This window comes from Colias eurytheme, chromosome 10 (genome assembly GCF_061535395.1).
Source record: "Colias eurytheme isolate Ceu_HAF_F1 chromosome 10, ilColEury1 Martin Lab GWU primary, whole genome shotgun sequence".
Taxonomy (NCBI): domain Eukaryota; kingdom Metazoa; phylum Arthropoda; class Insecta; order Lepidoptera; family Pieridae; genus Colias; species Colias eurytheme.
The window spans coordinates 4,352,988-4,379,240 of NC_142989.1; the positions used below are offsets into that span (position 1 = coordinate 4,352,988).

Consider the following 26,253-nt stretch of genomic DNA (forward strand, 5'->3'; position numbering starts at 1 on the left):
TTAGGAAATCTTATTCCATATAAAAGTCAATAGTACTTGACCGATTATTATGATTTATAATTATTAATAATTGTTCTACAAATAAATTTTTACAAAGAATATAATCTGGCTCTCTTTGAGAAGTTCCTTTTATCGCTAATGGGCTCTCTATTGTAAGGACGTTATTGAATAAACAGATTACACTATGAAAAGCTTATATATGAAATCGTTGAAAATACACGTGTAACGTGTCTACACGCCTCTACACTCTTCAAATCGTTACAGTTCGAAGATTGCAAATCGAAATCGAACTATACGTGGGCTACAAAATCCTATTAACTTCGAAATGTTGTACGAGGTCCATACTCTGTGCACTTTATCATCATATTGATGTAATATAGCATAGGATTTCAAGCCGCTACACCGCAAGATGGAATGTGTTAATAACTCTGATAGAGCGAATTTCTTGAACCCCTTTGTACGGACTTCTTACAAATAATCTTAAACATTATATCCTTGTTTGTGAAGTATTTTTCCGCTCGGGTGTCGAAGCCAAGGTTTAGATGATACAATTTAAGGCTGAGTTGTTATTATTTGTGCCTGATATTTGAATGCTATACGAAAATAGGTTCCGTCGCGTATCCCTTAAATAATAAATAGACGACATTCGTATGGATAAATGTGAAAAAATAAATACTAATGTACCTTTAACTTCTTGTGTAATTTAACTTCTATATACATATAGTATTATAAGAGTATTTTATTTTTATCTGGGCTTCTTCATACTAAAAAAATGTTCCGTATACTACCTTTAACAAACATTGTAAAGCACAGTTAATTATTTATGCAAATATTTATTGGGATCCCATATAACGTAGTAACAATTCTGATAACCAATTAATTTTTAACATTTTATAGATACCAAAAATCCGTAAAAGAAGGCAAAAACAAGTCGTAATCCGATTCTAATGACGTAGGCATCGAATCGATAAATAAAGAAGAGGATAATGAGAAGTCTTTGCTGAAGTCTACACCATTAAATTAACAGTTAAGTATACATAGCAAAGGCTATTTTTTTAACGAATTTACTGTAAACTGATTTCGAAGTTGTGCCTATTAATAGAGACGTCCGTCGCGTCGTCGTAATAGAAAGTGTAAAAAGTGTCGTTAAAAAATATGAAAAACTCTATATTACAACCATGGACTTACAACTAAAGTTATTTATTCATTACCTAATATTGACACTATGATAGAGGTTTTAACTATAGAACGGATTAAGCTTTCAATGAGCTTTCAATAAAGTTGCGAAGAAATGACGAGAAAATATAATTTTTGCCAACATTTGTATAAATTGTATTTTTACGTGGAAACTTTTTTGGATTATTATCTGCAAACACCTAATAATATTTTTGTTTAATTAACTTTTTTTACAAACATATGCCCTTAATAGTCATTGATGTGATACTGCAGTAGGTGCAGCTATACCTCTATATCAAAATATGTAATAATACTGCTTATTTATTCACTATTTTAAATTAGTATTCACAGATTTCCATTCTCAAAGCTTATTATCTTATTTATTATTAGTTTTAAACATAAATCGCTACCTGGTCTAGGTCTCTTCTTATATGAGTAGAAGTCTAGACCCTTTAGACTCTCTATAATATTTAATATTACGTAATAAGTACATATAATTTATATTTGCTTCTGTTATATTTATAATTCATCTCAGTTCCTCTGGGAACTTCTTCCTCTTGAGCTTTTATATTAAATACCTATCTATGAAAACTTTGTCCTACAAAGTTTAACAACTATTGCTCCTTGTAGATACAATATTAATAGTTGAGTGTATATGTAAAGGTTTCTTATTAGTCGAAGCTTTTCCAAAAGAGCAATTTATATTTATTCAAATGTAGAGTCTAGAATTATTAATTATATAGGTATTAATAACAATACCTACTTATAATGCGCTAATAAGGTAATAATAATTAGTTACTACATATATCTAGTGGGAGAAAGGCAGTATTATATTGAATTGGCAAATTGATATGTTTTATAATATATATGTAAAGCCAAAAATTCTGATCACGAAATGGGTGAAGGAAAGCATATTGATGAAACAGGCCTGTCGTAAAACTTTTTTGTTATGTGACATCTATCAAACCGCACTTAGCCAGTGTAGTTGTCCATAAATAAATAAAACCCTATAAAAATTACACTACGTCGTTTCATTGGTAATAGAATAGATTGATGACGAGTTTCTTGGAGTGTCCTAACCTATGGTCCTAACCAACGTCCTAACTATATGATTAGTGTCTAATGTTGGTAGAAATTCAACCAAATGATTTGGACTTAGTGATATTAATTGCGATAAATTCGTTAAATGCAAATAACATCGCCTAACGTACCTAATATATATTATATAGGTACCTACTAAGAATTTCACTTCAAAATTCAAATATGAACCTTATGAAATGAGATTATTTTTTAATATTATTTTCTAAGTCCTACTTAACGTCTTGTTATAGGTAAGTTTTCACAATGTTATTGAAGAAATAACAGGGTATTATACCGCGATGTTTCAAATTGTTTCGAACTTCTTTATACGCTGTTGAGAATGTATTCTACGGTATTACAATGTACATAATATATGTGGGCACATATTTTATTATATTATTGTAGAGCACCGCCTTTGTATTATTTGGTATGTACCTATGTATTTAATATTTATCATAAAGTAAATATTGCCTGGAAGGAACAGATTTAAACCCAGTTCTTTACCTATATAAAATATGGCGTTGGTTAAATATAAAAACCAACCATGAATCAGGTTCGTATAGAATATTAATTTTCTGCCCGCGGCTTCGCCCACGTGGTCAAAGGAAATTCTACGGAGATGTTTGAATTTGAGTAAGTTAATTTAGAGTAGCTAATATGATATATCATTGTCTAGCGTAACTATCTCATGCTATATAAATCAGTCCATTATATTGCTCTGTTGCGATGTGAAAGAATGAAAAGCAAACAAACACGATTTCGCATTTATAATGTTAATAAAGGATACATAGTAATGTAGGTTATATATTTCCCTTCCGAGAACCTGAAGTAAAGCGAGGAAAGAGTTCTACTACGTATTTCTAGATAAGTACCGATTAAAAACAATTATAGAATCAACAAAACGGCAAATAAGTCTAAAGATACTTATTGGAAAATGGAAATGTTTTTATTTCAATATCGTATTGGAAATATCTTAACTAAATAGTTTCGCTATATTTTTACTATTCTTGTTTGCTTTCCATGTTACATCATTAATTCTAGCACCAATATAATATGCTTGATTTATATTCAGAATATTATAAGCGTTCTAACTGGCACGTTCAAAACTTTTCTAATAAATAAGTATAAGGTACCTAGTTGTTTGAATAGTTCCAAACTACCAATGTTTTTATTCGTTTGAATGACTTTATGAATTAAGTTAAGTGTATTTAACTTTGTTGAATATTTATTTGTGAAAGAGATAGTCGAATTGTAGAGTGATAAAAGTTCGGTCATTGACTTTTCATTTACTTTGAAAGTATCTAATAATGTCGAATTAAAATTAAAATGAGCCATATCTAAATAATATAAATTGTCAATTATCGAAAATATCTTGTATAAAACCGATAAAATCTCCGTCAAAGGCGATATAATATAATATTTACAAGGTCGGTGTTTAATATTTATGAAAAACATCTTGTAAGTAAACATGTAGGTACGCTACTCTACATCTAATAATTCTACGCTTCACATGCTACGCCATAATAATCACTAGAGGAACTACCATTAACTTTACCTTTATATTTAATATTAAACACTTCATTCGAAAAAACAAGCCCTAAATCTATCGTCAAGGTATAAATCTTCTACTTCCGACTTGGCTCATAAATAAGCCAATTTCTAGATGGTAAGGAGTAAGGACATTACAAAAACAAGTAATTCTGTGGTAAATAACGTGATTAGGGCTGTTTTATTGAACATTTCTGACCTATGAAGATAAATCAGCCAAGAGCGGTTGTATTGAGTGGTTTGGGTCTAATCGGAATATGGGAAGTGACATGTTCTGTAAGTGTACTGGTTATGTAGTTCTATGTGTTAATCAAACTGGGCATATCTAGTAGGTAACTGAATTGCGGTAATCGTAGCTTAGCAAGATCGATGTTAAAAATTTAGAAATCACAAAATCTCCAGAGATATGTTTTGCTTTATATAATTTAATGAAAAATATATGTTACTAGAAAGCTCGGAAACACTGAAAGAAAACATGATTCAAACAGAAAAATATGTGTTCATCGCAAATGCTACGTGAATTATAAAGGATAAAAGGAAAATAATTTCGCGTCTTCTGCAAATCTCATGAGCCGGCCAAGAGTAATTTTGCTTACACCTACTCATATACCTACTAGGTAATATATAAATGCACGGCTTCGCCCGCTCTGCAGGAAAGTTAGCAAAACCTTCCTCAAGAACCACTCTATCGATTAAAAAAATCATATCATCAATACATTGCTTGATTGTCACTGTAATGGCAGGTTAAAATTAAACTTATTTCATAAAAAAATTGTTGCAGCCATTTCCATTTAAAAATGTTAGCTACCTACAAATTTAAGTTACTTTTTTCCACTGTAGCATAAATTTATAACAACGCGTTTCTAATATCAAAAAGAATATTTTCTGTTCGTATAAGATTGCAAATAAAAATTTAATAGGTACAGATAAACATGTGCCAAGAATGAACTTGAAAAAGATGTTTATAAAATTTGCACGTTATAACATTATCTGAAGGTGATAAATTTTCTAATACACAGATACGACTTTCAGCGTTAATTTATTTTTAAACTTAATTGTTTAAGATACTATCTATTACTATAGTTATAGCCTAATAATAAATAAAAGATAAAATCTGAGCTATACACAAGGCAAAGCTATACATTCTTTCAGGGTGAAAACTCTAACAAAGCTTAAATTTAAACATCTAATTATCCCCCTTCATTTGTTTCAGGAGCACATTTTGAACCGAAATACTATACAGAAATAAGGAAAATTGTTCAAAAAGTTCACCAGCGTGGATAAGTAAACTGAAGTAGCAGAAGGCTGGGCACGTAGTCCATATAACCGATAGCTATTGGGTACGAACTCATATAGTACAGGAGAACTTACAGAGGATCCTGATCTGCATCTGTTCTTAAATCTATGGGGCACAAGAAATATACGGGCCTGTGGGGGGACGAGAATTCCATAGAAATAAAAACCACGGCTTTCGCAAAATAAAATAAAACTAATGGGTAATGGCAAACTTTACTTCAGCGATGATCAATTAGGAAACTTCGACATCGATAAAACTTATTTTTTAGGCTTATTTACATAGACATTACAATACTCAGCTATTTGTTTAGGATCAATCAAAATTGGAAGGTATACAAATTTGGGAAAGTAAATCTAATGAAATAATAAAAATCGAATTTATCGTACCTTATTCCACGTGCCAGAGCCAATTGTTACAATATGCTTCACTGTGAAGGTAAATCTCCCTTAATCAATTTGATCACTGATAGAAACGTTGAACTTTCAATACGAAAACTTTGCGATAGTGTTCGCCAACTTTTATTGTAGATGAAATTATTCCGATAGCGTCGCTATAACAACTATACTATAAGACAAGTTTGTATCACGTGATTGATTTTGTATCGAATGAGATAATTCAAAAATATTATATCGTTCAAGAGAATCGTTTCTGAAGTACGTAAGTAAGTACTACAACGTGCGTCCTCCTTCAATTCTGAAATATTACTGATTCAGCCAGCATGGATAGGAACTAGAGCTATCAACGATTACTCTTCGCAGTGTTTGTCGTCAAATCACTTTGCGATACTTCCATTGCCATTTCAGAGTAAAGTGTGATATAATGCTCGAAAGATATAGAGCAATCGATTGTAAACATAGTGATTTATTACAATATACAACAATTTATTGCAGGAACTGTAACTATAGGGACAAAAATCAGATAACGTCATTGTTAGGGCTGAAGTTACAGTTGAAATTAAGTTTTTGTGCGCTCTATTCAGAAAGCTCTTTTTGATAAGTTTAGTATGAAAGTTCCGTGTAATTAAACTTATAATATAAGTAATAAAAGTATATTTTTGGAATATATTAAAAGGACATTATATTATATACATTGATATTACGATCGATACACGTTTCATGTTATATTACGAAGCTTAAATAAATACCTAGGTCTAGTATAGTATTATATTATGTATAGGCACACAGCCCACAGGTATATATACCAAAATTACTACATAATATTATTTGAATCAAATTAAACACAATAAATTATTCCGAGTAACACAGATATTATATATATATTATATTAACTATTATATTATATATATATTATATATATTTGATTTAAAAAAGCTCTGAATTGAAAGCTTTAAATTTTTTTCATAGCGTCTATTTGTCAAAATGTTTATAAATTTTTCATTGTAGATTTGTATACTACAATAGTATGATGAAATAATAAGAAAAAAACAAAATGAAGCATCGTGTGATCTGGAATATCTTAACTTACAAAGTAGGTACTTTATCATAGATATAAAAGTAGGTACTAGATATTCAATACCTAGTCTATTTTTTCAGTTGTATTATAAATTATTGACAAAATAATTAAAAAAAATTGTATATTAATTATATATTTAAATGAGTTTTTTACGGCTATTTGCTAAACAAAGAATAAATTACAAATGAATACTAACAATTTTTTCCAAATTAAAATCTATGGAGAAAGCTATATGAATAGGACTTAGCAAATAATAATATTCTAATATGATTTATTATTAGGGATGTAACGATACATGATTTTGCCGATACGATACCGATACCGATATTTGTAGTAATGTATCGGCGATACCGATACCGATACCGATATCGATGGCTTGGTAGAAAAATAAATAGTGAATTATGCATAAAAAGTTACCAACATTTAACAGAGACAACTGTTAATCGTATTCTTTTAAATAAAAATGCCAAATCAAAAAACAACAAAACCATTTATTTTAGTATTATTATTTTACGAAGTCAGTTAAACTTTAAGTAATACACATACAATCAGTACCTAATAAAAGTTTACTAATTGGTAGAGTTTTTTCAGAAAACAAAGTGCGCACGCGCGGGCGGCCTCCCGCATCGTTCATTGGGCGTGGATTTTTGAATTCTATATTCTATTCTGTATTTGATATCAAAAAAATTGGTTGTTTGTAAAGTAGGTTTACGATCGAGATGTTTACGTGATAACATAATGCAGTGGCAGCGCTCGAGATGAAACGGGAGATCGGTCCGTCTCTCTCTCGTTATACCTGCGATCGCGCTCGTGAGGTTTTGGTGTGACACAAGTTTATGAACATGTCACCCGACTAAAACGATTTTAAAATCGTTATCACGTTAAAAATTAAAAAAATGTTGTGTGGTTTTATGAAACCACGGTAAAAGTGAAACTGTTCGAACGGTTCCGAACACTGCTTTGTGTAGCGCATGTCGCGTGACGGTCGGCTGCCGAGTAGGTATACCTACTCGGCAGCCGCGATACACGCGACATGCGCTACACAGACCAAAAAAATTGAGACGATGTTATAAAAGTTTCACTTTAAAAATTCAAAATTATTTCTTTCTTTCCTTTACATAAACAAATTTGTGATTGGAACACTCCTAGTCAGCAAATAAAATGCTTGTGTCAGGAGGTTCCGCTCTTCCTTAACACTATTACAGAAACAGAAATAAAACAATATGAATGAATACAATGCAAAAACATAAAAGAAAAGAAAGAATTTAATAAAAAAATATCGGTATCGGTTGATTTATTATCGGCGATACCGATATATCGGCTTGCCGATATATCGGCCGATATATCGGTATCGGTATCGGTATCGTTACATCCCTATTTATTATTCTATTAATGTATTTTATGCGTATAATTATCTTGCTGGTTTAATATAAGTCTACTAAGACTCAAGTACATATAATGTAGGTACTACAATCTACATGATCAAAAAGACTGATAAGTAGTAATTAATAAGTAATAATAATCTTCATATCCAATAAGTTGCTAACTAGTATAACTGATATTTTCACATTTTATGAAAAAAATCAACGTTCTTTTTTTCTACATCTTACTAGAAAGACTAATGCAACACGCCATTCTCATCAAGCTTAAAAGCTGCGAAGATGCCATCACAAAGTTCGTATAAAGGAATAATAGATGGCGCTGTAGCAAAACCTGCAAAAGCTTTCCTTCAGATACGGCATTTTGTTCTTATTCTTATACCAATGATTATAATACTATATTAGTACTTAAACTAGTACTACTTTGTTAATCTATTGAAACAATTTGTATAGTAATTTGTATTGAAATAGCTTGTATAACAACACAAGAAAGCAACAAACATTCGTATTTTAATTTTGTAGGTATGATAAATATTGCAAACATATTTTTAGATAACACACGTAAACAATTTTTATCTGATAAAAAGCGATAAAACGACTTTATTATTTTCGTTAAAACTCTTCTAACATATGAAACATAATTTCGATTATACAGACATGTCTTCGGTAGTATAGTGGTCAGTATCCCCGCCTGTCACGCGGGAGACCGGGGTTCGATTCCCCGCCGGAGAGTTCCTTTTTATTTATTTTACTTCTCTATAGAGCATAAGGTTTATTTTTATTTTTAAGCGATTGCATAGCTTTTTACTATTTTTATTTATTTCATTATTCATATTCAAGTTCTAGCACCAGGAAAAGGAATGAAAAGGATCGGGAAATAAGTTAAAAAAATACAATCTCAGTGAAAGCCAACTTTTTATTTAGTTTCCCAGTTTCGTCGTACACATGTATAAAAATTATTCTCAGCATTTAAAAGCTTCGAATTACCTAAATAATAATCATTCGTGAAAACCATTAAAGGACACAGGTGAACAAATGATTTCATTAAATATAATGTCAATAAATAAATTATAATAAGAGTATAGAAGCTTTCTATTGTAAAGTATAATTTATTTTACAAGGGCAACATTAAAGTACAATACTTAATTGTAAAACAACTTAATATAAATACCATAAATTATATTACGAGAATATATTTTAGCTTATTTCATAGAGTAGTTAATTATTTTCGTTATAAATGTATACTGGATGCAATTTTTACCACAAGCAATATAATGAAGAGTCATCAAATGAGAAAATTATTATTTTACTGCATTTCTGATGAATTAGCTAAAATATAACCTACTAAGCTCTTAATATGGCAATTGTATGGCATACCTTTATTGTCAAATATTAGTTAAAGCTCTGATATTACATTATTAGTTTATAAATATGCAGAAAAATATTTATCATTATACATCTAACATCATTTGTTTTATATATGAAAATGAACATGCATGCGCTTTGTACAAGATACATTTTTTCTTGAAATACGTTACATAACAATAGGAACCCAACTTCAGTTCAGATCAGTTTACAATCATTTAAGTGATTGTTTATAAAAAATTAATAGCTATTGCTATAAAGTCTTTCCAAGTTTCAGTCGTAGAAAGTCTTATTGAAAAGAAAATATAACGTATTCACGAAATTGCCTAAAATAACTGTCTCCCGTTAAAAGCTTTCAAAGTCGATTATCACAAAAAGGTACGTATATAACAATAGTCACAGGACGAAATTTAGATTTTATTTCTGTTATTATGTTGTAAAATATATTTACAGAAATTGTATACGATTGCCATTCAGCAATTCGGTACATTACAGTTTTAAAAGTCAATTAATGTAAATTTGAAGTTATACATAATAGGATTTATACAATATACATATTGAACTTAATGAAAAACTCTTATTAAATCTGTAAATTATTGAAGTTATGCGTTCAAATTTGTGATTATTTTATATACTTATGAAATAGATAAATAACATAGGTAGGGTATTTTAGTATGGCCATTTTTAATAATGGCTAAATTATTGGCTTGTATATTTCTTATTTTCCATCCTAATTAATTGTTGAAATAAATAAAGAAAGTCTTACATATTTGTAGAGAGAAAAATAAATAGAGCTATGAATTAATATACAAAAATATTAATACAACGAAAGTAGCAAAATAAATTAATATTAATAGGTTAAGCATTCGTTTATGTCAATTTTTTAAATAGCTAACTAGCCTATATAACAATAAATAAAATCTTAAGGCACTGGTTTAGGTACCAAGATCACAATTTCATTATTTTATCTATGATTTAAACGAATGTAGATTGTTAGTATAACAACAGATTAGAGCCATGGAATGTCTAGTTACAAACAAAATTTGAATACTGTTTTGCGTCAAGAGAGACCTAATAATATACACGAAAGATAATTTATATAATCTAACAAGATATATCTACAACATTACCTAAAACATAAGCGCATACAGACAATTACTTCTGCATTATGCAGAATAACAATACCGACACAATTTACAAATATGCTAGATTAACTAAACAATAAAAATCTTGCAATTCGCTAATACTACTTAATAAATAATCCAATTATGGTAAGCATACTGAAGTCGTAATTTTTTCGAAAACAATTTCCGATATTTACATGTATAATCTGACAGTTATTTACAGTTTTATGTACAAGCGTAGAGAATGGCACGTCCCGCGCGCAGATCTTTATAAAATACAACTTTTAGCGATATTTATAAGAGGACGGTAATACAAAGTCGCTAATGCCGTACAGAGCTTTAGCATACCAATGAACACCTTTCGATAAATCGTTTGAATTGCTCCAACTCGACATCCATCGAAGGGGAGCCATGGCGGCGTGCGCTAATGAGTGACTATTGACTATTGCATAACATGACGCGAGCGCATCGTCTACTATAATGGTTCCTGCTTGTGTTAAAGGCGCGAACACACCTCTCTTCGTGACGATTCGTGTCTTTATAACTTTCGAGGGTCGCATGACGCTGCCTTGACCTCTTGTTAATAGAATGTCGCCTATTTGTATATTTGCGGCGAATACTTCTCGCCAATTGTCAGCAGCAGCTAAAAGCAGCAAATGCGATGGCGTCGCTGTTATCGTGACACCATTTTCTGAGGTCACTTCGACGAAACTTCTGGTAGTATTCGGATCTCGATCGATGAACGTAAGAATCTGAAAAATTGAAAATGAAATTAGAAATATGTACTTGTTTTTAAATTGACAATGTTTAATTACTCCAAACAAATTAAAATACCATATAAAATTGTGCAATTGACGAATTACGATATTGCTCAATGCTCAGTGAATAAAAAGTAATTCGTGCTTATCATTGAAAGTCATTTGTATGTGCCTGAATTAAATAAAAATAAATTTAAAAGCACTTTACGATTGAAGGGGATATAAACTTCTTTATGAGCGGAATCAAAGCTCGAATCAAAAATAACAATCTGTTTATTCGCAATAAAATGTTAATTATTAAGTTTTTTTCGAGTTTTACCTCTGAATAAACCATTTTTCCGTCGTCATCAGCTGCGAGCACTTTGTCTCCTTTCTTCAGGTTACTAATATCTTGTGGACCAGATTCTGTGTACACTACAGAGCCTGACGGGAAGCACCCGGCACCCGTTCCTACTGATGATTCTGTAAACAAGTAAAATATTATTAATATTTATCACCCCAAAAAAAAAACGCTTAAAAAAGTCAAACCAAGTTATTAATATGCAGATCAAAACAATCGTTTAACGTTTAAATCAACATATAGCCAAAGATTTAAAACTGGACTTCAAGTCGTGCAAAGGGAGGTCAGCAAATTAACTCAATGCAATCATACACATATCCCTTTAAGGTATAACGAGATTGTTCTACGCCCGTAATTAAAATCCGATAAGATACAAAACAAAAGGGCATCGCAAAGGTTCTTTTATTCTCTGGCCGAGAGTTATCTGCTCACGGTTAAACTGCAGATAAGTCGCATCTCATACAGGTAACTCTTTTGTATCCGTGTGAGAATCCTATGTAAGAAATACAGATTATCACCTGTGACTCACGTGAAAGGTAAAAATTCAAGGAAATATTAACCGGCCTAAACAAATTGTGAACGATAAAAAATCGAATCCGTTTTGTTAATCTAATCCATTGTTTGTAAAAAACTAAAGCCAGAAAAATCAAGGAAAACCTAACTAACTATATTTGTTTATTATAATGTATTTATTTTAAATCCTGATCCAGCTTAAACTGTACCTGTGTATAATCCAGGTACAAAAAAGTTATATTTACGTGCAAATAAATGGCATCAGGGAGATAAGGCGAAATGGGATGAATCTAATCCGAGGAGTAAACTTTCGTGCCAGAATCCCGATTTCAATGGAATGTCATAGAAAACGTTTCGTGGAGCTATAGCGCTCGGATGTTACTTTCTTGGTGAATACGTAGGGTACTGCAATTACACGGTTAAATGAACAGTGGCGGTGGATTATCGTAAACGTAATGGCATCTTTGCGCGAGCTCGTTAAATTTTGATTTGTTGTGTAACCGAGCGATAAATTCGGGCGATCCTTGTCCACAAAGCGACTGAGCGGGCCCGACCGTATCGCATTACACAATAACCGCACAAATTAGATTTCGTTTAAAGTCAAACTCTTATTGTCAAAACTTTGTTTGTTGTCTGGTGAACATATTGCGCGCTTCAATAAAAGGTGTCGGCCACCTTTTGGTTCTCGAAGCTTTTATGGTTTATAAAAAATATGCAGCCTTTTGCATTTGCGAATAATTATGAATAGATCGAGTATCTACTCATAGAACTTATATAGCATTTATTTTCATATGGTAGATTTCTTTACCAATTTCAATTTTCAATCCACATAATGTTTACCTACAAAAATTTCGTTCAATTCAACTCAACTCTACAGTTACTTAATAAATAACAAATTTACTTCAACATACAATCAAAAGCTTTGTTCATTTAAAAATCCTAATAGCCTAGCATACAGTGGCGTGCCGCGTGACACAAGTTAGGTTGAAGATGGGCCGATAAGCGACGCGGGAGCAAGGCTCTCGGGCGCCGGCGGGGTGTGCGCGGGGCGCGCGGGGCGGCGGGGCGAGCGCTCCGAGTGGCCGCGGCGACCCCGCCCCGCCAAGACCACCGGGAGAGCTAGGCGGCGCCTGACCATGCCAGCCTGATATGACACGACTCCTCGTCACATACAATATGTGATCCACTAATATATTACATCACGTGCTCACCGTCTTGCCTATTGTTAAATACCTATGCAAACCGTCAACAAAAAATCTAGATAATGATATGAAGTAAACAGCAATTCGAAATTCAGGTTTTAAATGCAACAATGTACTGATGCCCCCAGCGATCCGCTCGAAGACTATCTGATTTATTTCACGTAGACTAGCAATTAGCTGACGTGAACCCATGCAAATGGCGAGCCTGGCCTTATGATTCATATACAACACACGCATCTCTTTAATTTATTTTTAAATGTATAAGCATTAAGCAATGAGCAATTTATAAGTTAAACATTAATCGAATTGTCCCCTGCAGTGTAAAGGTACCTATCATTATCTAATAGACACGCAACCGCAAGTCATGTTAAAACCGTAACGAATTTTAAAAGTAAATTCCTAATCACTAAAATGTGAAATGCATAACCATTACCGTTTAATCTGTTCAATATATCAGAATCATACAGGTATTAAAACGAGTGGATGAATAAAAATTTATGTAGGTACCGTATGCACGTTTACAGAACCCGCAGTGGACCGATCGCAATATCTCTAACATATAGCTTTGCAACTCATCCATCTACTTGCAAATATCATAATAAAATATATCAGATTGCAAATAAACATTCGCTTACGAATATAGATTGTAAAGTTACAGATTATCATAACTTACTGAGTTATTGCCGGTTGGAAGTTATGACATTGAATAATATATTAGACGATTCATTTAACGCCGATAGTAGTAAATGGAGTGAAGATTTTATACGAATTTAATGGAAATTTCTGTTCCTCCGCACGTTTATTGCCATAATCAGCCTCATCTCGGTCACTTTATGGTACAATGAACCCCGTTGTTATGGCTTCCTTGGAGCTAAATATTTAAATACTGCAACGTTTATTGGTTATGCGTATTAATTAATTAGCTTCTATAAATAAAATATATTTGAATGAATGTTGTAAATAAAAACTGTGTCAGTCGGCGAACGCGACGAGTATCAAATTATTCTTTTGATGTCGAGGACAGTCAAATAAAGAAGCGCATTAGTGAGAATTAAATAACGATTACATTAGTCACTTTTATTACACAATATTAAATTAGAATGAATAAAAAATACGTCAAGATTGATACAATATAAATACCTATGACACAGATTGAGATGAATTTACCTAAAGGTAGTTAATAAATAGTATAAGCTTCGCATACGATATTATTGAATCTAACCTACAAATTTCATTATGAAAATCCCGGTTTGTCGCCAACACATTACCAAAAATATGTAGTACACTTCCGAGTCCTGCAGCATATGAATGAATGAAAAAAGTGAATGAAGTATGCTGAGTGAGTGTGGGAACATGCGACAGTGCCGCCGCAGCCTTCCGGGATGTGGTGTCGGGTGTCGCTCGCCCGACTGCGCCTGCACTATCCACAACTCAAGTGCATGACCGATTAGCCAATGAAGTCATTCAAGTCTTATATCACTCGCCAAAATATGACTAATCATACCGTTCAACATTCGTTTTTGTAGCTCCACTTTTGTATAGAAACGATTGCGTGAAATGTGTTTTTATCATATCTGTTTATCAAATATGATCTAGAATATATAGAATATTAGCAAAAGTATATGATTGACTGAGAGCAATCTATTAAAGCCTTGAATTTTATTTTGTTGTACCTGCTACACTTAACTCTTACTAACCTATTAGTGATCTAAAATTAAACAGTTTATCCTATCTCATTTTATATACTGTAAACAAATAGAAAATATTTATTATGTTGATTACATAGAATAATATCGAAAGAGCCGTTTTCTCCAAGATATTGAGGTTTACAGGGTATTATCGGACCATAATCATGAAACTCAAATAGTTTGCATTAACAATATCCTTACGAGGTACTTTAGGGAAATCGATTCACGAAATATGGCTCTATTAAGGAAATCGTGTGGCTAAAGCGGGTTATGTTATACACCTATCAGAAACAATACGGTAATATATACGAAATATGTATAATAAATAATAATATGTATTACCTACACGTTATATCGGTTAGGTAAAGTTAATTATTTGTTTGTTTTTGTAAGCTATTGCGGACGTTTCGTATTTCAAGTTTACAGAGCGTGGTACCTAGCAGATAGACTGTAGATAATAAGTAAAAAACTTTGAATTTAAATGTCATGACAATACATTATGTATTCTATATTTAAATGTCTGTACTGTGATCAGATTGGGACGAGCTTATGGCTGTGTATCGAAAATATTAGCTCCATTAGTGAGATCGTTACAGTTTTTTAGCGCTGATTGATTCCCCAGCGATTAGTGTCTAGATCTGCTCGTCCTTCACCGGTCGTCTCGCCTCGTGACCTGCCTCGCTCAGTCACGCCCATTTGCACCTCCTATATGTTCCTACCATTAGAGGCTATCAAATTATTCTTCCTAGAACCGTTTAAAATCTTTGACTCATTCCAGTGGATTTTGACATTTCATAGGTACTACACGTCATTTGTGAGCAATAAAACATTGATATTCTTGAAACGAGTTTCATCATGGTACAATAGGCAATAATTCATACTAAAATATAAACTAGTAACTCTCAACATGTTAATTTTTATGTACATTGTATACAAAATCAAATGAAATATAGTATTATACAATCATTATGGTAATAAATATTATGTTTTCATCGGATTCAAAGACACTACACGTAAAGCGAGCGCGTTGATGTCTTTTATAAACAAAACACGTCGCAACGTGACAAATTGAGACGAGCAAAAAGTTTTGAGTTGTTTAGGTGAATTTAATTCGAAGTTTGACTCATAACATGTACAATAACGATGTATGGATGCGTAGTTGTATAAAACGTTTATATAAGAGAAAAAAGATAATCAAGTGCGACCAATGAAAATCAATTAATTGAACGTGAAATAAAAACGGTGGATATTTTATTGGCGGTCAGATGATCAAGTGTGGTACTTCACGAGAGCGCGTCATGCTTCGGACTGGTTCAGCGATCATGATTATACGCCTCCCTTACAAGTCTCGCATTGACATTTTCGACGTATATGACTTTAATTAATTTCGTAAATAACAAAATTCAAATGAGTCAATTATATTGAACCATAACAGTCGCGAATTGCTTTACAATGAGCGAATGTAAATAAAGAGATTTTGCGCCAACTGTTAGGTGCGTTTATTGGCATTAAAATAGAAAACTGTATGTACAGGTGGTAAGAGCAGAAGAATTCGTGATCGGCCTGGCCTTGACCCCGCACAGGGAGCCACGACCGCAGACACAAAGCGCATTAATTATTTATATACTCCAAATTAATAAAAAAGCCCCGAACCAACAAAACGCCGGAATAAATGAATATATACATTGGAACAAATTACGATCGATCGTATCGGCCGATACTTAAGTTTTGGAAATTTTGTTGCCTCAAAACAGCTTGGGAACACACTTTTAATGGTTATCGTCGTGTAAATTTCATTCATGTGTAAAAATCTAATTTGACTATTTATACCTATTTTATGCGAACAAGCCTTTGAACAATGTTTACGGCCACATCAGTGACAACTGACAAGCCTATAGAAATTTCTTCACGCGTGATTGAATATACGAATAGCCCAATTTCAAATAAGCACTAAAACTTATGGCTATCACCGTATTTGAATAATATTACCTAATAGCCAATAGCAAACATTTAATTGGTCCAAAACTTCCAAAGAGATTGCTTTTATCAACTAAACATGTACACATAAATAGTTGTTTCTCTCATCGTTATATATATACTCATAACTATAGTAGCTATTGAATCACCGGCATAATTATAGAAGTGGGGGATTGGCTGCGATGCGGCTGTGTGTGAGGAAGATATGAATACGATTTTTTGAAAGTGCGACAAGGAAACTGCGTTAACAAGAGGCTTGTTCGTTCGTTTGATCGACACCGCCAGCGAGCGGGCGCGGGAAGCTGTTTGAGGTGCATTCTTCTTGTAAAGCTTAACTATATAATATTTGGTCCATGGGATTGATCACTCGTTTTAAACTTATGTACCTACTGTGCCAATACACATTTGACTAAATACCGAAGGTGATTGTGTAATTTGATTGTATTACTATGTATACATAATAAAATGTATAACCATAAAACTACAATGATATTAATAAATATTAAATACCTTATTTAATTAAATAACACTATTATATGAATGACGAATAAATTTAACTAGAAATAAATACGAATAATTTTAACTAACGATAAATATACCTAATCATTGAAGTGTTATTAAAGCTAATAAGTACTTATCCAATTATGAATTGAATTTATGTGAGCGTAGCATGCGGCTACATAGATTAGAATATTTTATGGTCTAATATAATCGATTGTAACAAACCTGTCTTAACAGAACAATGTATATAGGATCGGCTTTCATAGAACACCCAGTCGAAGCCCGCTTCAACTGCCAATCTCGCTAGCATGCCGTATTTGCTTCTATCGCGATCGCTGGTAGTGAGGTCAACGGCTCTGCCTTCGTAGTGTAAGGAGTTGTCCACGTGCGAGTTCTCTTCGTCCCAGCCCTCGATGACCCGTAGCCGAACTCCAGGCCACTGATTCATGACGCTGATCGCAAGCGTGTTCAGTTTCTCCTTGCAACGCTGGAAATGTATAATACTGTATGTTACTTATTGGTTTATTTCTAGGGCTAAGTGCTATGATAGCCTTTAATCATCCTATGAATTCTTTATTCGATATTAAATTCACAAAAAAACTGTCCATAGCTCTAAAACAAACAACTTATTGATAAAACATTTAACAGACGAACTATGTGTTAAGCTGTTAGCAAATATTGTCACAGCAATTCGCAACGAAAAAAAGTCAAGTGTTCTTTATTCTTAATGGAACTTTAAGAAACAATTTGAAACTATAAAGACACGCAGCTTTTTGTTTGCACTACAGAAAATACCAATAGACGTGCTAACAAATTGACAAACGTCGCCGCCCTGAGGCCGGACCGCGCAGGATGTCGAGCATTTTGTCGTGAAGAAATAAATCAAATTAAAACACGCCGCACAAAGGGATCGACACGATTTTGTTTGTGAAATATGTCAGGGGAACAAATAAAGGAAATGTCAAAATATTTTTAAAGAAAACGTTGACAATGCGTATGCACCGCATGCTAGCATTATACTGCGATGTCAACTTACTCTATGCAGATTTCATAGTGAAAAAATTGTGAGATTGACGTAACGAATCGAAGCGATGGGCGCCCCGCCTGGACGACGCGCTCGCATTCAATATAACAGCTATTTTCAAGCACCGTATATAATTACTTCTACGAATGTTCTAAACATCCAACCACGTAATAAAGAGTTGTAAGGAATTCGGCCTGTTCCCAAATTTTGAAGCGCATAAATTGCTGATTTATACAGTTTCGTAAAGTATCCGACTATTTTGGCCCACTTACAGACTTTTATTTATAATTAACCAGAACAGGAGTATGTATCAAGATGTGAATGAATTTATAGCTGTTTTCATAGAATATCCGTTTCATAAAATTCCTTAAACACGAGAGGCAGCGGCAGAGTTCGGTGGGATGTTCAATGTTTACCGTGCAGACGTCTCAGCCAGCCCGCACTAAAACAATCGAATGCTAAATGTATACTCAAACATTGCGTGCATTTTAACGTGGGAACACCACGGTGGCGCAATTAGTCTCTCACACTCTAACTTTTCAACAGCTTTTAAACTTAGTGATTAAGCTGTATGGAATTTACATCACGTTTTTCTCATGCATATAAAGAACGATTTAAATTATCTATTGGTACACTTTAAGGTACCTACGTATCCGATCGAAATCGTCGTGACGTGCCGGGCGGGCCATTATAAATTCATTATGCATATTTTTAGTAAACAAGCTGTCGATCACAATGCCTGCTCACAGCAGGATGCCTGCCTCTGACACCTCGCCCTCCTCAGCTGTAATATCAACCGGCCAGCCCTGTATCGATAGCTCGGTATGCGTTAACACAACGGACATTAAACCAGTTTTTATCATAAATTCGATTAAAGGATATTTATTTCGCAAATTATCAAATTACACCACATCAAAAACTCATAAAGGACCATTTTAATTAAAAATAACAAGCGTATCGAATACCTAAGGTCACGTTTGGAGCGAAACGCCAGACTACCTGAACCGGTGGCGACCGAGGCACTTGCGGACGCATAATGAAGGCCGTCCGATGGAATTGAATCAAAAATGGATAAAAAACTGTAGGATCATCGCACTTTAGCAGTACTGCAGTAATGTGGACAAAAATGCGCAAGAGCCAAGAAAATAATCTTAGCAAAACATTGTAAGGAGATTAAAAGCGCAGCGAATTCCAAACGCAAATGAAATATATGCAATACTCCTTTCGTATCCATCTACCGCCCTGACCAAATTCGGTTTAAACGCTTATTTATTACCAAGTTCTTCGCGACCATAACAATATATTAGGATAATTAAATGGCTCTTTACATTCCTTAACACGTCGTTTTTATAAGAGGCTCGCCATAGAAAAGCACCGACCAATGGTGACTAGCTTTTTTTGTTTTTCGAAACCACAACAAATAGTTCAGGGGTAGTTTTATAGCAACCGTTAATTTTGTTGAAGCAAGTATATATTTTTTATTTTTGTTGTAGCTGATGATGATTCTCAACTTTTAACTATATGGGATTGTTATAGTTTTATTTAATAAATAAGTTGTATTTATGGGATGTTTTTACGGGTTTTGTTATTTGTATTTATGAGCTTTTATATAATTAATAATAAAAGTGAAACTTAATAGATATCTTAGTAGGTATGCAATTTTAGTACATCCGCGAATAATTCTATCCTTATAAAAATAATGTTAGAAAATAATCAATGCAAATGAAGCCAGCACTAACATTATGCAAATAAAAGTAAAGTATCAAGGAAAATAGTACCTATTTACTGACGCCGACTTAAAACATATTAACTATCTATCATCTCTCGTTAATGGATATACGCTATTAGCTACGTTCTATAGTCTATAGTCCATACAGATAATAAATACGGCATAAATGTTTGTCAGCAAATAAGTCCCAGTGTCACACTAGCTGTCGAACACGTTATAAATATGCATCAGGAAGGTACATCACCTGTATGCTTGCTTATGTTCAAAGCCCTTTAATGTTTGTCGACGAAAAATATTATCCTTTTGAGGTTTGTTTCATTACGGTTGTTAGAGCCCGACCCTAGCACGGAGATGCGACTTTTTATAACCTTTAATTGATTTTTTTCTATGAAAAGGAACATGAAGATATACTGTAAATTTTTATTAATGGGATTTCATTACAAAAATAACTATAAAACTGCTGAAAATGTTTAGTGCTCAGTAAAAACATGTAGTTACATACTTTTTATGTCAAGATTATCACATTTCCTAGTGAAAATTTAACAAAATTATATCATTTGAATGTAAAAAATTCGTGGAATTTCACGGGTAATGTATACAGACTTCAAATGTTTACTATTTAACAAAGATTCGGTTGCCAACAGTTAATAGTTTTCCATTAAACAAGATAATTTGTCTGCCAAAGAAAACAAATTAGGCCGTCTGTAAGTGTAGGTTACATTACTGTACAAAATAATGATAAAATGTTTCATGACTTATTGCTCTTTGAAAGGCGTAGTAAACATTTGAAATAATGGTGATGCGGAATGGCTCATTGTATTGTAGTATTCTCATCTTGTCACAATTGCAGAAAGTCCCCCGAGAGCGATGCGTCGTATCCATGTTTATTACAATCGTGTACTTTCAATCATTTATACCCACGGGAACCTCGTAGGTATATTTATACTATCATGATCGCAGCCTGTAAGGGTCAATGGTGAAGTCAATGAGAGCAAGCCCACAACTCGCAACCTGCAAGTCATTCGACTGAACGATAGTACCACGCTTCCGACACCGATTCATTTCGTTACCTATCTTTTGTTATTCTCCTATTATTCATACGATAATTCTAAATGTTTTCGTTCGATTCGCTTATAGAAAATACCGATAGCAATGATTAGTCAATTTTTTGCATACGGCAAATGACTGTGTCCGCAATTATCCTCTCCGCTAAATCACACACGGAAGGCTATAAACATTAACTGGCGTATCGTGCTAATTTACTGCGTCAACCCTCGTCGAGCCGATAACTGCCGTTGATCGATTTGCATCCGTAATTACGTCACTTTTAGCGAAGCAGGTGATGAAAACGCGACAAGTACGTGATTGCAGGAGGCGAAGAACCACCGCCTCTTTACCACGACCGGTTGGAAGCTTTTACTTTATGCCTCGCGTTAAATACGCTGCTGTAATAAGGTGCTCGGTAAATATGTATACAAAGAAAAAACAGGTTAACTACCTTGTCTTTTTTTTCAGATCTCAGTGACGTTATCGACTCACTGATGATTCTCATTAAAGAAAATAAAGAGCGAAATCATGACGCGTCGGTGCTATCGTAATAAAATGAATTATTGATTTATCAGTGTATCAGAACTTCATAATTCCACTCGTCGAGTCGCGTTTGGTACGGGCCGCTGAGCAACTCGCACACTAATCTTCGATAGTACGGTCCGCCATCGCGTCATGGTGTTTATACTTTACAAATATATTATTCAAAGATTCATATGCTTACAATAATAAAGTGTATTTGTTACAATATTGACTCGCAATCGCCGCTTTTATTGTTTATCCCTCGACCTAAAGAGAAGTGATCACATCATCGTGGGCGTAAAGTCAACAATCGCACACGGATCACAATATGAGTCCTCTTTTGCTGACGGTCCCGAAGTGCCACTCGATAATATTTTATAAGACAAATAACGCGATAAAGATGTTTTGACGTGAACCTGTGTTCATCGCTCACACTAAAATGCGTTCAGTGAACGCGTACAATAAAATATATATTAACAATGTCTGTTGTGATTTTTATTGAAATAAAATAAAACGACCCTAATTTAGTGTCAACTTTATTGAGGGCGAGCGAAGCGTTAAGGCGATCGGTTGTTGTAGTGTGGTGACAGGACTTTACGGCGGCAGACTTCAACGTAAATCCATTAGCATTGTTTTAAAGGATTAAACGACGCTTACGAGACGCATTATGGGTCGACGTGTTGCTTGACACACATATTTATATGACACATGCCCTTTTATTTTTTATATAATCAGTGTGAAATGACTACTGACTCCTGAGTGTTCGATAAGATGAGCTCCTTTTTAGGGTGTACTAAGCTTATCTATTATTTATATACACCTGTCAGTAACTCTGACAATGCGATTAATAAAAGGAAATAAATTAAGTAAGATTCTAGTGCAACCTTTGAGTTGTTACGAGTATTTAAAAGCAATAAATTGTCACATATTAAATGTAACCAATATTGTATCATTTGGGATATTTAAGCCGCGGTCTCGTAGATTGATGCCAGCGGTCAATATCATATTACACAAAAGGTCTTGTATTGTTTCTATGTCCCAAATCAAATGAGATATCCGGTAATATTACAAATTTACCCGGTGGGAAGGTGAGTTTTTTGTATGAAACTCTAACATGCAACCTATTGAATCAATGATTGAAATTTGACCCGCTGTAGACATGTTGAAGTTGCAGCAGGTAGGTAACCAAACTTTTTGAGGTTACAATTGCATATTTGAGGTCTAGAATATTAGTTTACATATGAGATTATTAATTTATATAAACCGTAAAATATAATTATGTAATATATCAAACATGACGTGACTAATGCTGCACGTAACATTAAAACAATAATTACATAAGAAAATTACCGATAGTTCAATAAAGCGTTCGATCAAATGTTGTGAAACACGAACGACCTAAAATATTGATTTAAATAACGGTAGTTGGTTCATCACAGACATTTTCGCAAATGGCTCGGTGTGATCAAAGGTTCTGGACGAAAATTAATTATCAATTTGTCGTGGGTGCCAGGCAGGCGACATAAATCGATCGGGTATATCTGCCTGCAGCCACATTAGCCACGCTCGAACATGAGATAAGGATAACAAATGCTCAGTTTAAGGTTATCTTAACATCGCGGACATGAGAGCGCTTTTTGCCACCGAGTCCCTCGGCTTGACCTTCTTGTTTTATGTTGGAGACATCACTCCAATAGACAATGTTTTGAAAAATAAACTATATTTATCTAATCATTAAAAAATACAAAAAAAGAACGAAATATTCATAATATATAAGTAGATATCTAGATTTACTTAAGTAATTGAAAAGTGCAAAAAATATTTTTTTTAATATTGATTATTAATTTATCTGAGCTTATAGGAAAATTAATTTATATGAACTACAAATATTAGATTAGATAATCAATATGGTAAATACATAGATATGTATATCAGAGCTTGCGTTACACATAGAACCTACATACATACCTACTGTAGTATACAATTTTGTTGGTGCATTTATCTGTTCAGCTAGCATATAATTATTATCAAGCCATAAACGCATGCGAAATTGGAGTCTCACCTCGCCTCGGCGGCCTTAAATAAAATAACATGAGCAGCGTCGGTGGGAGGAACTCTGTGCTAATGATTAAGCTGGATGACCCAAGTCTACCCCAGCGGGGTATTTCGACAGCCGTTTTATCCTCTCGGCCATTTTAAAACAGTTTCCATTGGTCAATCTCGCCATAAATCGTACAGGGTAAAATTAATCATACTTTCAAACAAATAAACTAACAAACGTGCCTAATTTGATCCCAAGATAACATCCTCCATTTTGGTTCAATTCAATTTTGGGAAATTGAATATCAATTTAAATAAAGTTAATATTGTAGTTCCCAAATTATGATGAACCGTTCACCTCATCACACATAAAGCGCATTATACTTTATCACTCAAAACTCGGATTACACAATTGTATAAAATGTTTAAAATTACTCAACACGAAAGTCCAATTTGAATATGAATAGGCAGGCGCCATGTGGGCAGGTACATAAAAAACCGGCCCAAAATAATAATAGTAGACAAATGTCCTCCTCGGCAGACACAATGAGCGACCTCTCAGAGATCGATTCACTTTTAAGTCATGCTAATTTGAAAGTCTAGAGCGGTTTTTTCTTTATACGAGATCATAAAGAAGCTCATACATGAATAACAACTAGATATCTCATGCATAATGAAAAAATAACGCAACGAGAACATCATTTATTTACCCTATTACACTGTCTTCACAAGCATAGAACAAAAATAGCAAGCAATATTTTCTGAACGCGTGTCTCTGTAGACATTCTGTATGTTAATACAGCTTAATTGCGCGATAAATTACAAGAAAAATTGGTTGGAAAAAGCATGGTTAATAAAGAATGTTATAATATTTTACGAGTTCATGTTCATGTTCATATCTTATATTCATATCGACGTTTTTAATTAAAACAAGTGAAGGTTACAATGCGGAAGAAAGATTCGAAGTCAAGAAGGATTCAATTAGAGCAATATTGACTGCGATTTAGTAAGAGGGAATTTAAACGGTCAAAATAAGAATCGCCATATAAAGAATGGCGTCCATGGACACAGGTAGGTTGGAAGGCAGCTATCATTTAAATTAATTGGACGTGAAACAACGAAAGGCACACTAAAGCGTGTCACCCGAAATTGTCAGATTATTAACTACTCGCAATTTAAATGGTCGGCATTTAAAATATATTTTATTGATATCTACAAGATGTTTTCAACAGATTTGTGAACCATTTTAAATTTCTATAAATTGATATTAAATTTTGGAGACTGCTACAGTTTATTAGATGGATTGCTTTAGATAAGCTATTAGATATTGAACAAAATTATTTGTCCACAGCAGATTACTAGTTTAAATGTTATCGTTTCTCTTGTTATGTTATTAAAATAAATACGCTCATAGAAAAGTGTCGTCTTCATAGGTCTAATAAATGAATCGAGTAAGTCAAGGAATAAGTGAAGCGAATAATAAGTGAAGGATTAGCGATGCAGCGTTTGGCCAGGAGGCAGGAGTCGCCCGCTGGCCCGCGAGATCCATATCGGACGTCGCCGTGTCGACTTCACAATGCCATCTTTTGTATTCCGACACGATAATTTATTGCCATCAAACACTGCGCTTACGAGAATAAAATAAACTTGCGATTCTGTATTATTCACCGACCACGCCTTTAACGATAATATCGAGTCTATTTTAATATATTTACAATTTTCATAATTCACAAACTACATAATTCTATAGATAACGTAAACACACGGTTTCATCATAGGTATATTGAACAGGTGTGAAATACTTTATGATACAAGATCTATGTTTATGTTTAATTTTACAACCATACTAATGAATCCTCCGTTGAGGAAATCGGACGAAAACATGTTATAAATGTACACACTTACAACGTATTTGTCTAATTTTCAATTTTGCAAAGATAATATTTATTTACATCTTACTTACATAAACGAAGCGAACAACAGCAGAGGTATTACAACGCCACTAAAATTTTCTTAGGTCCAGTAGAATGGTCACTTATTTCGAGTAAAAACGAATTCTGCCTTCAAAATAAGTACGACATAGTGGCCAGTAAGCGTTAAGCCCGAGAAGCTGAACAATGCAGTGAGAGGACACTTGCAGATATCCAAGAGCATTCAGGTCAATGCATCCCATATTTTAATAGTTATTACCGGTGTGTCGGTTGTTGTATTAAAACAATGACCAATAACTTAGTATTTACGTCTCATTGAGTGAACGTTTATTCGTGGCGGCTTATCTCGGTCTATTAGCCGCTTCTACTTTTGCACACATCAATTACTAATACTGAAGTAATGAAAGAATGTCAAAAAAATAACAATATTGCACTAGTTTTAGAGATATCCAAGCAATACAATGTAACTACCATATATTATTTACAGATAGTAATATAAAAAAGATGAAATAAATTTTATAATGATTAATGATCATAAA

At 33.4% G+C, this 26,253-nt stretch overlaps 1 protein-coding gene and 1 non-coding gene across 2 annotated transcripts in view; one reads left to right on the plus strand and one right to left on the minus strand.

Moving 5' to 3' along the window:
- Positions 1 to 8,613: 8,613 nt before the first annotated feature.
- On the plus strand, positions 8,614 to 8,685 carry TRNAD-GUC (transfer RNA aspartic acid (anticodon GUC)). Its single transcript has one exon. It is a non-coding gene; the product is annotated as a tRNA-Asp (tRNA).
- A 170-nt stretch (positions 8,686 to 8,855) lies between these two features.
- Positions 8,856 to 26,253, minus strand: part of hh (hedgehog signaling protein) — a 30,882-nt gene continuing 13,484 nt past the window's right edge. Inside the window, exons 2-4 of the mRNA XM_090106651.1 lie at positions 17,647 to 17,908; positions 11,520 to 11,662; positions 8,856 to 11,194 (exon numbers count right to left, since the gene is read on the minus strand). Coding sequence (XP_089962777.1) covers positions 10,727 to 11,194; positions 11,520 to 11,662; positions 17,647 to 17,908 — 873 coding nt within the window. The 3' untranslated portion in view covers positions 8,856 to 10,726. The remainder of the gene's footprint in view (positions 11,195 to 11,519; positions 11,663 to 17,646; positions 17,909 to 26,253) is intronic.